Source organism: Pseudoliparis swirei, chromosome 6 (assembly GCF_029220125.1).
Source record: "Pseudoliparis swirei isolate HS2019 ecotype Mariana Trench chromosome 6, NWPU_hadal_v1, whole genome shotgun sequence".
In the NCBI taxonomy this organism is placed as follows: domain Eukaryota; kingdom Metazoa; phylum Chordata; class Actinopteri; order Perciformes; family Liparidae; genus Pseudoliparis; species Pseudoliparis swirei.
The window spans coordinates 22,977,611-22,993,084 of record NC_079393.1 but is presented as its reverse complement, the minus strand read 5'-3'; the positions used below and the strand labels follow the sequence as shown (position 1 = coordinate 22,993,084).

The window sequence follows — 15,474 nt, the reverse complement described above, 5'->3', positions numbered from 1 at the left end:
GCAACATTTAAAGAGTTTGACCGTTCACGAGCATGACCGACAAACGCTGATCTTATGAGTAACCGTTGCCACAACTTGGAAATGTTTCAGTAATCTGACCTGCTGGAAAACTACGAAAGTTACTATGTCGTTGCTGTAAAGTGCTGTAAACTGATCGAACTGCTGTAAACTGATCGAACTGCTGTAAACTGATCGAAACTGATCGAACTGCTGTAAACTGATCAACGTGCTGTAAACTGATCAACGTGCTGTAAACTGATCGAAACTGATCGAACTGCTGTAAACTGATCAACGTGCTGTAAACTGATCGAACTGCTGTAAACTGATCAAACTGCTGTAAACTGATCAAACTGCTGTAAACTGATCGAACTGCTGTAAACTGATCAACGTGCTGTAAACTGATCAAACTGCTGTAAACTGATCAACGTGCTGTAAAGTGATCTAACTGCTGTAAAGTGATCAAAGTGCTGTAAACTGTTTAAACTGCTGTAAAAGTATTGGTGTGCTGTCTCTAGCGTGGTCCTGTAGCCTCCGCCCTCATTCTTTGCTTTTACTTGGAGACACTGAAACTGAAGAAGCTCTTCATATTTTCATAAACAAACACAAATACTGCTGGAAAATAAAGAGTGTGTGATCCGAGCCAGAAGTAAAGGAGGTGGGGAAAGTAAAAGGGACCACAGGCAACCCAACTTTATGCCCCTTGACCCATTTGGCGTGTCGGCTGGTGTGATCCCATCGCAAGATGTTTTTGCTTTTCACGAGTCAGCAATTTGCATCTTCATTCATCTTGCTCACACGGCGGTCAGTAAGCTCGTCCTCATTGTGTGTTTTCTTGCAGGCCGAATGAACGTTGCCCAACATCTACGTCTCTGTTTGTCCAGTCAGCATCTTTCGCTGCTGTAAACGTCGAGGGACTTTGCAATGCAGGTATTGTTGGAAAGCTGCTTCCTGGAACATTTGAGTGTACTCGGCGGGGAGCCCGACCAAACATGTTCCAACGAGCGACTTCTTTATTCCCTGGTTGTGGCATACTGACTATTTATGTTTATGAAATCCACCGAAGCTTCTGCATGAAGTGTGCAAGGCCGTAGATGTAAACTGCAATTGTTTGTATGTGTTAAAATGTTTTAGTAGATCATTTATAAATAGATATGACTAGACATTGAAAGAGCATTATCAACAAAAACATCAGGTCCTGACCAACGAGAGGGATCCTTTACGAAGATGTCCCGCTCTCTCGTCGGGCACCATTTGACTGCTGCAGACGGACTTGTTTGGTAATCTTTAATTAGTATTCGCTGTGGGAGGTGTGATGAAATGATATCTGTAAGTACGATTAACTGTATATTTAGAACATTAGTTTTTATACAAAATAGATTTAAATAGAATTTGGGCCCGTTAAGCTGTATTTGTTCTGCTCTTGGGAGCAACGTGTCCTGAACAGTTCACCATGTGTCACCCTGTAAGTCTGTGAGGTAGCTAGGGGACCACCTCTGTACTTCAAGTCAGTGTCTGCAGGGCTAATGGGAAATGACACCCAAGTAATTTCACAATTACACTGAGGAACTTATTCAACATGCACCTTCATCTATTTGACATTTCTTTTGAAATCATAGCTCCAAACAACGCAGTCTGTAGGATGTGTCCCGATCCACTTCATTTATAATCATTAAGACGTAAAAAAGACTTGCAAATATAAATGATTCCTTCCAGCTCTCACACCTGACGGTGTTCCCAGCAGCGCGTTGTAGTGCAGCGCATCAAGCCGCCACCAGGGCGGAGTGTGACCAGCATGCCCACCGGCTGAAGTCATATTGTTCTACTGAGCACACGGAACAGTTCCTCCATCATCCTCGCTGGGATGAGAGGAATCGGTCTTCTCCTCACGTTATCTTTGATCTCATCTTTCTCTGTCTGTCCTTTTTCACCCCGCCCCCCAAAAATAACTTTACTGATATCACTTCCTAAACGTCACAGACAGAGTCTGAGGCTAGAGCATCATCAGCCAGCAGGCAGACAGACAGACAGACGGATAGAGACAGAGAGACAGACAGACAGGCAGATAGGCAGACAGAGAGACAAGCAGGCAGACTGGCAGACTGGCAGACACACATACAGGCAGATAGAGATGCAGACAGACAGACAGACTGGGGGAAAAACAGACTTTGTGGTCTCGAGGCGATGCATATTAACCCCTGAGGTCATCCTTTAGTCTCTGTCAAGCACACACACACACACAGACACACACATTTGTCTGCACTGACGGACATACAAACACACACCGAGACACATGGACAAAGTGGGTGAGTAGTGGCAGCTTGTTCCCGTCTGTCAGAGTTAAACTGCAGACAGGCTGGTGTCACCCTGAGAAACAATGAGCTCTGTTCCCCCTGTGCGCCTCTGACAACCTCGGACAGCTAAGACACACACACACGCACACACACACACACACACCTTTAAAGAGAGGGAGGAGGGGAAAGGGGGGGCAGTGAGGAGGAGGAGCGAAAGGGTAAAAGAGAAAATAACAATACAAAGAAGAGAAAAAGGGACAGAGAGGTAATAAACAACCTCTGCACACAACAGCAACACAGAAGGAAGCAACATAAATAGAAAGAATGAGTGTTAAGGAGAGAAAAGAAAAGAGGAATCGTCAAAAGAGGAGGATGAGCGGAGGCGTGTATTGAGGAGAAATGTGAACAGATGATGCATGTTTTCTGTTCGGCATGTTTTACTTTGTGTTTATCCACCGACTCACTTACTGTAGAACATATTATTTATTTATTATATTAGTGTTGCATATGTATAAGTATTTTTAAATCTTTTTTGTTTTTGTGCTTTGTCCAAAGACCATAACGGAATTATATTCTCTCTTCTGTTACATTTGTTTAGTTGTTTTCCTTCTTCTGTCCGGTCAATGAGACAATATGAGTGAATACACCGTGTTCGTTGATGTGCCGCACAGTTTCAACTGAAATACTTTTTTAAAGGCTGAGTTTAACTCAGCCGGATCAAACTGACCCGAACATCATCTCTGTTATATAAACCTGCAGGGGGGGGGGGGGGTTGCAAATACATGATATGTTGTTTGTATACGTTGATTACACTAAATAAGGTAAACAGAAGAAGTTTTATACAGAAAAAGTCCTTAGAAGTATTTCTCCTAGATTTTCAAACTTTTAAACGGGTCAATTTGACCCAGAACATATAGGGTTAACTCACACGGTGTAGAAGATGCTTTCCAGTCGGGAATTGCAGGACACAGCGTTTTCTGGAGCATGACCCGAGGGGCTCGAGTCCATTGGACCCTTGAGTGTAACACCATTCATGGATTGCTGTTGGCGTGGCCATTTGGCACACGCCAACAGCATTGTGCACCTCCCGGAGGTCACATGCCATCACTCAAGAGGCACATAATATTTCCTGATATTTGGTATTTAAAAAAAAAAAATGCTTCTGCTTGCACACGTGTGCAGCTTTAAATAAATCCCTCTAAGTTTCCTTTTGTATACATCACGCTTCAAGAGAGGGATGGACACACTCTGTGGGATCTCTTTTGGTTGCTGAGCAGTGTCACAACTTTCAGTCAGTCGTCGGCTTTACAGACGATCAGATGATGATAAAGATGATGATGATGATGATGATGATGATGCCGGAACACCTCTTGAGTTTGACTGTGTGACCATTTTGACATCTTCCACAACACGTTTCTGTGGTTCACCTGTAAGATGCCTGTGTGTGTGTGTGTGTGTGCGCGCGTGAGTGTGTGTGTGTGTGTGTTTGGGATGGAGTAAGAGAGATAGATAGATAGCACATGTGCAAGAAAGAATGGGGAGGGAAGGTGGGTGGGAGGGAGGGATCTGAGTCTGCTTGCTGCCTCTTTTTTAATGAGATGAGATGAGATGAGAGAGAGAGAGAGAGAGAGAGAGAGAGAGAGACTAAAGTGGTTGGGCGGGGAGGGAGGCGGTCGGAACGCAGCGATTGGAAAATATTGAAGACGCGCACGCGCTAATCCGATGATGGGTCTCAGTTACCGGGGGGGTGGGAGGGGTTTGTAAAAAAAGAGTAAAAAGAGTAGGACCAGGGCGGAAGCATCTTGCGCTCGCGCGCTGCGTCTCTTCCTCATGAGCCTTTTGTGTTTGAAACTCTCATATCTCACATATCAATAATTCAAGCGCGCGCGCAGAGAGAGCGCAGACGGAGCTCCCATGCACCGCCACCCTAACCCCACACACAACCCCCCACCCGCACGCTATGAGTTGTGCTGCCTCGTCACTCGTCCAGGGCCCCTCCGCACCGCGCGCGACTCCCGCGTATTGTGTTTCCAAGTGACAGAAAAGCTGCTGAGAAGTGAGGGGGGGAGGGGAGAAAAGAAGAAGAAGAGGACAAGAACAGGTGAAAACTAGAGACTCGACCGGAGTTACGAGGGCAAAACACTGATTTTTTGGGGGGGAAAGAAGAAAAAAGAAAAAACCGGAGAGACGCAGAAAGGTCTGGTTCCGAGACTCCGCGAGGGAGCAGCAGTGCGCGGCGGGGACCCGGAGCGGCATCTCGCAGTGACACCAGCTCCTTCAGGTGCATCCGGGGGACACCTGGGGAAACTCTTCCCGCCTTACTTTGTGGTTGTTGTTGGGTTCGTCTTCACGGGGGAATAGACTTCGCGGATTGAGGCGCGAAGGCAACGAAGTTCGTCGTTCCGGTCCGGTGATGTTGGCGCTCTGCCTGCTGAGTGCCGTGTGGCTCGCGGCGAGCCCGGCCCGCGCCCAGAACGAGACGGAACCGATCGTCCTGGAGGGGAAGTGCCTCGTGGTGTGCGACTCCAACCCGGCCGCGGACCCCACCGGCACGGCGCTCGGCATCTCGGTGCGCTCCGGTAACGCCAAGGTGGCGTTCTCTGCGGTGCGGAACACCAACCACGAGCCCTCCGAGATGAGCAACCGGACCATGGTCATCTACTTCGACCGGGTAGGAGAACCACACACACACACACACACACACTGTTATATTCCTTAGAAAGCAGGAATGCACAAATAAAAGGAGCAAAGTAAGTTTCTAATGTGTTCAGTCGGTTTTGTTATTTATTTGTTTACGGGAGAAGTTTCAGCCGCGCGCGCGCGTTTTACGTGCATCTTGTCTGGAGGTGGCATTTGTCAAATAGCTCATTGGAAACGACAAAACCTCGCGATCTGTCGATGCACCGGAGGGGTCAACTATCACGTAGTTTGCAGAAACAAGAACCACAACCGGCCGGTGACCGTTACATGACCTCCCGGAGACGGCTTTGGTCGGTGTCTCTCGGATCCTTACACAATGGAGGGTGATGTAATGAGGGCTAAACTTCGTCTCGGAGCATGTTGTGTATATCCAAACGTTCATGAAACCGGGATCCAGGACGGACACGGCGCTGTGGTACGCGCACGGCTGCAGCTCGTGCGCAAGCAGCGCGCGCGGCTCCGTCCAAGGACCGACACGTGGAGCGGAAATAAATCTGTGTCGGTCACAATTCTTTTTAAAGGTAATCCGTCTCCGGAGTGGCTGAGAAAGTATAGAGTCTCGGAGGCCTTTTTGAATATTTAAACTTGTCTGAGCTGCGGGTATGGGACCTGACATGTCGCTGATCATAATTTAGTGTAGGCAGGTCGCGAGGGCTCGGCCCCCCCGCGGGCCGTTAAAGGTTAACTCTCTCTCTAACTGCGGTTCAATTACGCGCCAGAGTTCGCCTCTGTCCATAAAACCAGGCATTTGGCGGCGGAAATGCTTCATTAATAATTTATTAAATTCGATTTCATTTCCCGTAAAGTTTGGAAGTTCTGACGGAAGAAAGAGAAAAAGCCCAAATAAATGAATTATTCCACCGTCAGTGGATCTGAATGTGTAGTCCCAGGCCCAGAGGGGCCTTTACAGCCCTCCATCAAACACACACGCACACACACACACACACACACACACACACACACACACACAGGGGACATGTCAATTACAACAGGCCATCCAAATTATTCACGAGAAAATAATTGGTTCTCTACTTGTAAATAGAAAATAGAAAATATATCATGGGACAATCTTGAGAATGCATTTTGTGTTTGTTCGCTTTTAAACACACGCACACACACACTCACTGTTACGACCTCAGACACTTAGGAAGTAGGACCCAATTGCACGACCCGGGAGACAGAGATAAAGTATTTGTAAGTACTTTATTTTTCGGTTCGGCAGTGAACAAAATGAAAGCGCTCACGTAGTGAGGGATCAAAAACTTTTCAAGAGCATAACATAACCCGACCTGATCATGGCAAAAGACCAGACGAACTGACAAGGAACACTGGGAGACAGGGGAATTTAAGCACATGGTAACAAGACACAGGTGGGACCAATCAGGGGCGGGGCTGACACTGATGAGCATAGGAGACAGGTGTGATGACAGGTGAAAACAATCAGGAAGCCTGGAATGAGAGAAAGCGAACATAAATGACATGAACCTCTCTAGCATATCTGTCGGTGCACAACAGTACCCCCCCCTCTAGGGCCAACTCCTGATGGCCCAGGCTGATTGTAAAAGTCGTGGATAAGAGTCTTGTCTACGATAAATGAAGCAGCTATCCAGCTTCTAGCCTCAGGACGTAACCCTTCCAGTCTACCAGGAATTGCTTGCCCCTCCCCCTATTACGGACCTCCAGTAGCTTACGGACCTTGTAAACGTCACCCCCTTCAAAGAACTTGGGCGGTGGAGATGGCTTGCATGCGGGAACAAGTGTGCTCTCACACACCGGCTTGATCTTACTAACGTGAAACGTTGGGTGCACTCTCAAGGTCCTGGGGAGTTGCAAGCGTACCGACGCCGGGTTGATGACTCTGGACACTGGAAACGGACCCACAAATCTCGGAGCCAGTTTCTTTGAGGCGACATGGAGTGGTAAGTCTTTGGTAGAGAGCCAAACCTTTTGGCCTGGACTGTAGGAGGAGCGACCCTGCGATGAACGTCCGCAACAGCCTTCATCCGAGCTGAACTTGGGAGAAGAGACTGGCGAGCACCAGCCCAAACTCTGCGACAACGTCTGATCATGGCATGTGCCGATGGAACCCTCACCTCTTCCTCGTTGTTAGGGAAAAGTGGAGGCTGGAAACCATTGACACAATGGAATGGAGAGAGACCTGTGGCCGTAGGAAGGGTATTGTGGGCAACCTCGACCCATGTGAGGTGGTCACCCAGGTGGTCTGGTTCGGGAGGCGAGACAACGTAGCGTAGTCTCTAGTTCTTGGTTCAGACGCTCCGACTGTCCATTTGACTGAGGGTGATATCCTGATGACAGGCTGACGGTGGCACCTATGAGTCGACAAAACTCTTTCCAGAAGGCGGAAATGAATTGTGGACCCCTGTCGGAAACAATGTCATTAGGGAATCCATGGATCCTGAACACGTGATTCATCATGACCTCTGCGGTGACTTTGGCAGAGGAAGCTTGGTCAATGGGATGAAGTGAGCCATCTTTGAAAATCGATCAATCACTGTTAGAACCGTAGTCTTGCCTCTGGATGAGGGAAATCCTGTCACAAAATCCATCGAAATGTGTGACCAAGGACGATGGGGAATCGGCAGCGGCTGGAGCAAGCCCATCTTAACTTGAGATGAGGTCTTATTACACGCACACACGGACAAGCCGCTACATACTCGGCCACATTTTTCTTCATGGATGGCCACCAGAAACGTTGTTGAATCCTGAACATTGTTCTTGCTACTCCCGGATGGCACGAAAGCACAGATGAGTGAGCCCAGTGGATGACCTTGGAGTGAAGAGCCTCAGGAACAAACAGCAGATTGTTGGGACACTCGCTAGGCGCTGGATTCATGACATTTGCCTCTTTAACGTCTGACTCCACTTGCCAGGAAAAGGCTCCGATCACCCGGTTAAGTGGAAGGATGGTCTTGGGCTCTACCGCAAGTGGTTCGGGATCGTAAAGACGAGACAAAGCATCGGGTTTTGATTCTGAGACCGGGACGAAAAGAGAGTGTGAAGTTGAATCTACTAAAGAAAAGTGTCCACCTGGCCTGACGGGAGTTGAGACGCTTAGCCTTTCTTATATATTCTAGATTCTTGTGATCTGTCCAGACTAAAACGGTTGCTCTGCACCCTCAGCCAGTGTCTCCATTCCTCGAGGGCAGCTTTTACAGCTAACAATTCCTTGTTTCCCACGTCATAATTCCGCTCTGCCGTTGTCAACTTCCGCGACAGGTAAGCACATGGATGCATCTTGTTGTCTTCTGCAGAACGTTGAGACAGTACTCCTCCAATTCCCTCATTGGAAGCATCCACCTCGACCATAAACTGGCGCTGGGGATCTGGAATGGTGAGTATGGGAGCTGATGTGAATCTATCTCTGAGAAGTTTGAAAGCAAGATCCGCCTGGGGGTCCACTTGAAGGAACCTTAGGAGAAGTCAGAACATGCAGAGGAGCAGCAACAGAACTGAAATTCTAATAAACTTCCTATAGAAGTTAGCAAATCCTAGGAACTGCTGAACCTTTTCCTGGAGTCTGGTGTGGGCCACTGGGATACTGCACTGACTTTCGCAGGATCCATTTGGATATGATTAGGTGAGACTATGTATCCTAAGAAAGACACCTCTTCTGTGTGGAACTCGCACTTCTCTGCCTTGACATATAGCTGATTATCCAGTAGTTTCTGCAAAACTTGGCGGACATGGTTAACATGAGATTTAGCGTCTGGGGAGAAAATCAGTATGTCATCCAGATACACAAACACTGAAATATTCAAGAATTCCCAAAACCTCATTCACAAAAGCTTGAAAAACAGCCGGTGCATTGCACAGTCCAAAAGGCATTACCAAGTACTCATAGTGACCATTCTGAGTGTTGAATCCAGTCTTCCACTCATGCCCTTGTTTTATTCTAACCAAGTGATATGCATTTCTTAAATCCAACTTGGTGAATATCTTGGCCGTTTGAAGCAGTTCAAAAGCAGATGACATGAGTGGCAGAGGATAGCGGTTCTTCACCGTAATGTCATTTAGTGGACTGTAGTCTATGCAAGGTCTCAGAGACCCGTCTTTCTTTTCCACAAAAAAGAATCGCGCTCCGGCTGGAGGCGATGAAGGACGGATAATCCCTGATTTGAGTGAAGAGGAGATGTATTCATCCATTGCTGTTCTCTCAGGTCTCGAAATCGAGTAAAGTCTCCCTTGGGAATGGGGGCTCGATGCGAGATCAATAGGACAGTCAAAATCTCAGTGAAGAGGTGGCGACAAGGCTTTAGACTTGTTAAAAGCTTCTTTTAAATCATGGTAACAGGAAGGTACCTTCTGTAGATCAGGATAGTCAGGGTGATCTATAATGATCCTACTAGAGTCTGTTGGTGCATTAACAGGTTGCGAAAGTTTACACCTGCCCTTACAATCCTCTCCCCATTCCTTAACTTTCCCTGAAGGCCAGTCTATGTGAGGATTGTGGATCTTCAGCCAAGGAAACCCCAAAATAATCGGGTACTGATTCGACTCAAAAATATGAAATTGCATGCTCTCGGTATGGTCCTTATTTATAGTAATCCGTATGGGCTCAGTGCAATGGGTAACTGTGAACAACAAGCGGCCGTCTAAGGCACTGGCACTAACAGGATGAGATAGCGGGACAGTTGTTATCTTTAGCTGTTTGACTAGGCCCCAGTCTATAAGGCTTTCGTCAGCCCCTGAGTCTATTAACACACCCTGGTCAATGGTCTGATTGTTAATACAAATGTCTACCTGAGTAACAGGTCGAGGAGGAAGTCTGCGGAAACTTGCTCACCAGCGCCTCCTTTTGACTGGTGAGCACGATCTTTCCCGGGCACGGCGAGTTGATGACCCGGCTGGCGCAGTAGAAACAGCAACCCTCCGTAGACGGCGCTGCCTCTCCTCCAGAGAAAGCCTGGTTCTTCCAAGCTGCATGGGTTCACGGAGTCATTCGGAAGTGTAGTCCTCTGATGGTCCGGTAACATGAGCTGGAAATCCTCCGCTGGCGGCGCGACCCTCGAGGCGAATTCTGGAAGCTGGGAATAACATCTCGGTTGCGTCGACGCTCCTCTCTCTTTCGAAGGCGGTTATCGATCCGGATGGCCACAGCGATGAGGATTCCAGATCCCGGGTGTCTCCAGTGGAGCCAGCTGGTCCTTTATCGGTTCGAAAGTCCTGTCATGAAGGCGTCACGAAGAGCCGGAACATTCCATCCGCTGTCCGCTGCTGCTGTACGAAACTCGATGGCATAATCAACCACCTGACGGTTGAGCTGGCGTATTTGAAACAGTCTCCTGCTGGCCTTCGTAGCAGGCGATGAGTGGTCAAAAACGGTCCTCATAGTCTCTATGAAATCGGCCAATGAGTAACATAGTTCGGTGTCTCTAGACCATTCTGCAGTAGCCCAGGCTGCAGCTCTTCCCGTTAAATGAGACACAATAAACGCCACTTTACCATGCTCAGATGAAAAAGCTGCTGGGTTGTGTTGAAAATGCAGATCACACTGTACCAGAAAGGCTCTGCAATTCGAAGAGTCTCCGGAAAATCTCTCCGGAAGAGCCAGCCGTAATGGGGAGGAAACAGCCTGACCTGGGTCGTCAGCTGGAGTATTGACAGGCAAATTCTCAGCTGTGGATGACGTCACCGGAGGAGCAGTCTGTTGATGAGTGAAACAATTATTCATTTGGGCAACCAGTTGTTGCATCTGTGTAGATAATTCTTCCTGAACCCCGGCCTGGCGTCCTCTCAGCTCTTGTATTTCCCAGCTGACTTTGTCCAGTTTTTCCTCGTGATGAAAAATCGTCACGCCCTGTACCGACAGAGCGGCGTGAAGCGTTCTTGGGTCGGCTGGGTCCATAATGTGGTCAGTTCGTTCTGTTACGACCTCAGACACTTAGGAAGTAGGACCCAATTGCACGACCCGGGAGACAGAGATAAAGTATTTGTAAGTACTTTATTTTTCGGTTCGGCAGTGAACAAAATGAAAGCGCTCACGTAGTGAGGGATCAAAAACTTTTCAAGAGCATAACATAACCCGACCTGATCATGGCAAAAGACCAGACGAACTGACAAGGAACACTGGGAGACAGGGGAATTTAAGCACATGGTAACAAGACACAGGTGGGACCAATCAGGGGCGGGGCTGACACTGATGAGCATAGGAGACAGGTGTGATGACAGGTGAAAACAATCAGGAAGCCTGGAATGAGAGAAAGCGAACATAAATGACATGAACCTCTCTAGCATATCTGTCGGTGCACAACACTCACACAGACACACGCAAACACACACACACGCACATGGCAGACTGAGTGCAAATACGACTGCGAGCCATAATAAATGATATGTTGTCCTTCTTTCTTTCTTTCTTTTCTTTCTCTCTTTCTTTCTTTCTTCCTCCCAGGTTCTAGTGAACATCGGGAAGAACTTTGACGAGGAGAGAAGTAACTTTATCGCGCCGCGCAAAGGGATTTACAGTTTTAACTTCCACGTAGTGAAAGTCTACAACCGCCAAACTATACAGGTACAGCGCATGCGCATGCATTTGTCTTCTTTAACCAAATTGTTTTAATGATTTTTTAATGTTACGTGTACGCGTAATCCCGTGTGTCTGTGTGCGTGACAGACCCCCCACCCCCCCTCTAACTGCAATATACACTGGAAGTCATTTTTATTTGTAGTCGTTCTGAGAAGTCTTTTCCGGAAGTACAACCGCGGAGGCGTCATGAGTTCAAGCTAGAGTCGGCCCGCAGTAATGAATCAATACACGCAGAGCGGACAGAGACAGGTCAAGCCCGGTAACCGGCATGTGGGGCGCTGCGGTGTGCGCGAGGAGGGCGGCGCGGCACCGGCAGCGACACCTTCAGCACCACGGACAGCGACGTTTCCCTCTCTCTCTCTCTCTCTCTCTCTCTCTCTCCCTCTCTCTCTCTCTCTCTTTCTGTCTCATCTCATTAAAAAAAAGAGGCAGCAGGCAGACTCAGATTTTTGATTATTTAGAAGATTAAAACATTAAGTACATTTTGAACAGAGCAAACAGAGACAGGCCTTTTTAATTATCTCTCTCTTCCACACGACACACACACAGGGGTTTTGATGTCGGACTGCTCATCATGATTTCCTCTTATTTGTTTTGACACACACACACACACTCACTGCCTGCAGCGTGTCCCATCACAAGCCTCCTTTCATCCCTCTAACAGCCGTGCTCACTCTGCCTTAGATGCAGTCTCCACGTTCTTTTGATGTGTCAAGCGATGGAGCGCTTGAGGGGTCTTAAGCCCCTTCTCCCAGATCCAACGCGCACGTGATGACGCTTTACAAGTCACACAGCGTTGGTTACAAAGTATCTCTTGCAAATTAATCTATTGTGTAATTATGCTTGTTGGCTCCCCAGGGCTCTGGCATTATGTTTTGCTACTTATATTTTATTATGGGAGTCTGGAATTAATTAGCATGGCAGCAGCAGTAAGAACAATAACAACAACAAGGAGGGCGGGCGATATGTGATGGGGGGGGGGGGGCTTGGCACATACTCTCATTTGTGCAGGCTGAACAAACGGGCCGCTCGCACTTGACTCATGGCGCTGAGCTAATTAACTCTGTCACGCAGATCACTGTGATGACGACATCGGGCCGATACTGATTCAGGTCGGATCGGCTGTAACAATCTATTTGATACAAGTCTTTGTGTATTTATTATTTTAAGAGTTGTCTCCAAGTTGCCAGGGTCTTTTAAGTGACAATTCAGTAAATTCACATCTGCGTATTTATTAGTTATATTTGGTTTTACAAAGTTATGAAAGCAATGTTGAAGTCAAGCTTCGAAATGCCGATCACAGTCACTTCCACAACCTCCTGATGGTCTGACTTTTACCTCCACCATCTTTAGGCCGAGTACAACACTTTAGTTTAAATCGTCTGAAGCCCGAAACTATTTAACAAAACACAAAACAGCTGATAGAAACGTGCGGTTTGCTGTGTTTCTTCACGTTTCTGACATGAAACAGGTGTAACAACAGGTTGTCCTCTCTCCTCCGAGCATCCAGCCTGTGTGCAGATCACCTCTCACCTCTTCCTCTCATCCTCCAATCCATCCAGCGCATCTACTCCCACGGTGTGATTGCCTTAGAGGCCGCTACTGTGGTGTGTGCGAGGGATGAGAGACGGCAGGGAAAGGAGAGCGGGAGGGAGGATGGGGAGCGATGGAGAGGAACGCAGGAAAGTCAATGTGAAACCAGGGACACGGGGGAAGGAAGTGAGATGGAGAAAAGAAAGTGTATCGAAAACGGAGAATGGGAAGGGAAATAGGAAGGCAAATTATTGGAAAAATATATAAGGGAGGAACCATAACGAAAACAGAGAAAAAAGAGGGATATGACAGATAAGAACCAAAGGACGGACAGGAAGGGATGAGAAATAGAAGGTTCAGAGAGAAAGAGAGAGCGAGAGAGAGAGAGAAAGAGATAGCCAGACATGAGTAGCTATTGATCAGTGGATGTCTAAAGGATGAGAAACATGTCGTTCCATCTCTCTTCAGCCCTTTCCTGTGCACAGATCTGTCCATCCACCTGTGAGGGTGAGAGAACAGACGTGTTTAAAAAACTGCTGTTTGCTTTCTGCCCAGCAATTAAATAGAAGTATTGCAGATTAAATCCAGCCCGTCCAGTGATCTAAACAGCACCCCGTCACATTACCCATAATGCCTCCCATGAACTTCCACCAGTGGGTAACTCACACGCATTATTTCTGACAATCACCTTCCACACACATGTCGAAGGACTCTGAGACTAATTTGTAATTTGTGAAAATGGGCTATACAAATAAACCGAATTGAAGGGTTTTCCTTCCTGGTGCAGATATTGACATCACCTGCATGCACCACTGCTCTAACTATGAGATCACATTGAAACAAATGAATTATAAATCCCTCAGTGAACACCTTGTTCCCGCAGCTCGGAACAGAGAGCTCGCAGGAAGACACACAGAGGAGGCGCTCGGAGGATATCAAGACTCTGAGGGGGTCTGTGGATGGATGGCTTTAAAGTCGTACGCTGGTCTTTTACTGCGTCTCTGAAGACCCTAATGCTGTATATCGGAAGTGGATTTGAGGTATTAGACCTACAAAACAGCCAGAGACTGTTGATCTTGATATTGATTCATTAAGCCCTTTAAGCCCTGGATCCAAATGTCTGAACAGAGATAATGAAGAGAAAAGAATAGACAAGTGAATGGGAACATCCAGTTCATAGCCGTTTCTTGTGGTTTTGTCGTGGGACTAAATGGTATTTTAGGATAAGTATTTTGAATTCAGAAGAGGCATTCATGAATCCTGGGGTCCCAGCAGCTGTGGAGGGGTGGAAGCAACACAAGCAGCACTGGATACCGAACACGCCCCATGCTGTGTGTGCAGGAGGTGTCTCTGTGTCATGGGAGGGAACACCTGGAGGCTTCCAGCTGTGGACCGACACACCGATGGGAGGAGAGTTTGCCTCTAACGCGCCGCTCTCTGGGTTACAATAACTCCTCTTACATTTGGACCCGGCGTCTGCCACAAAGCATAATCCTTTCAGCTCATCGAGTACGAGTCCATGTCAGTGCTTTGCTTTCCAATGCACACATTTCTATTCTCCGGCTGAGGTCACCGGGGTCGATGTTGTTGTATAATGCGGCATTTCACTCCTGAGGGTTAGCAAACACGCTCCGCTTTCAAATGCCACGCAGTGCATCCAGGACATGCTTCCCCTGGTAAGCGCCCCGCGAAGGCGAGGACGTAGTCGGTGCTCCCACGCTGCTCTCACAGCATTTCAATTTCCTTCAATTATACCATGCTGAAATCAAATGTGTGTCTAAGTGTAATTGGTAAGAGTGTCATTTCCTCCTGGTTGCAGTCATCATTATGCGGTTCATCTTATCAGGCCAGAGAAGGAGGAATACATTGTGGTTGCGGCTGTCTACATGTCTACAGCGTTTGGCTTTGCAGCAGTAATCATGTGAAGAATGAGATGTACTGTTAACGAAACTACTAAATCAAATACAGACTATATTAGTTTTTGTAGATATATATTTTCACAACATACAAACATAAAAACCGAGACACTTGGAAGTGAATAGCTAAGTTAAATGTCTTTATATAATCTATAATGAATGCTGTGTGACTGATCGGCTGTAGTGCTGTCACAAAGCACCACTTCATTAATGCGTTGGCACATTCTGTTTTAAAGACACTTAGACTTCTTAAAGATTGATACGTGTGTAGAACCACAGAGATGAAACAGCACATCCCTTCTAGACATCCTTAAATATCCTCAAACAGTTTATTTAATATAGTCTGACTCCCCATGTAGCTTCCTCTGCCAACGGGCTGAACGCCGGCGGAGCTCATAAACGGCCTTTCAGCACGAGTCAGATTCTTTATGTTGAAGTATCAATAAGATTAGTTAAACCGTTACTTCTGCGTTAATGGGAACATCAT

At 47.3% G+C, this 15,474-nt stretch overlaps 1 protein-coding gene across 2 annotated transcripts in view; it reads left to right on the top strand.

The window, feature by feature from the left end:
* Nucleotides 1–849: 849 nt before the first annotated feature.
* The window catches only part of cbln1 (cerebellin 1 precursor), a 34,526-nt gene continuing 19,901 nt past the window's right edge, over nucleotides 850–15,474 (top strand). Inside the window, exons 1-3 of one of the 2 annotated variants that reach the window (XM_056417096.1) lie at nucleotides 850–927; nucleotides 4,653–4,962; nucleotides 11,404–11,523. In XM_056417096.1, coding sequence (XP_056273071.1) covers nucleotides 4,705–4,962; nucleotides 11,404–11,523 — 378 coding nt within the window. In that variant the 5' untranslated portion in view covers nucleotides 850–927; nucleotides 4,653–4,704. Of the gene's footprint in view, nucleotides 928–4,159; nucleotides 4,963–11,403; nucleotides 11,524–15,474 lie in introns of those variants that run through there. The other variant, XM_056417095.1, reaches the window with a different exon arrangement.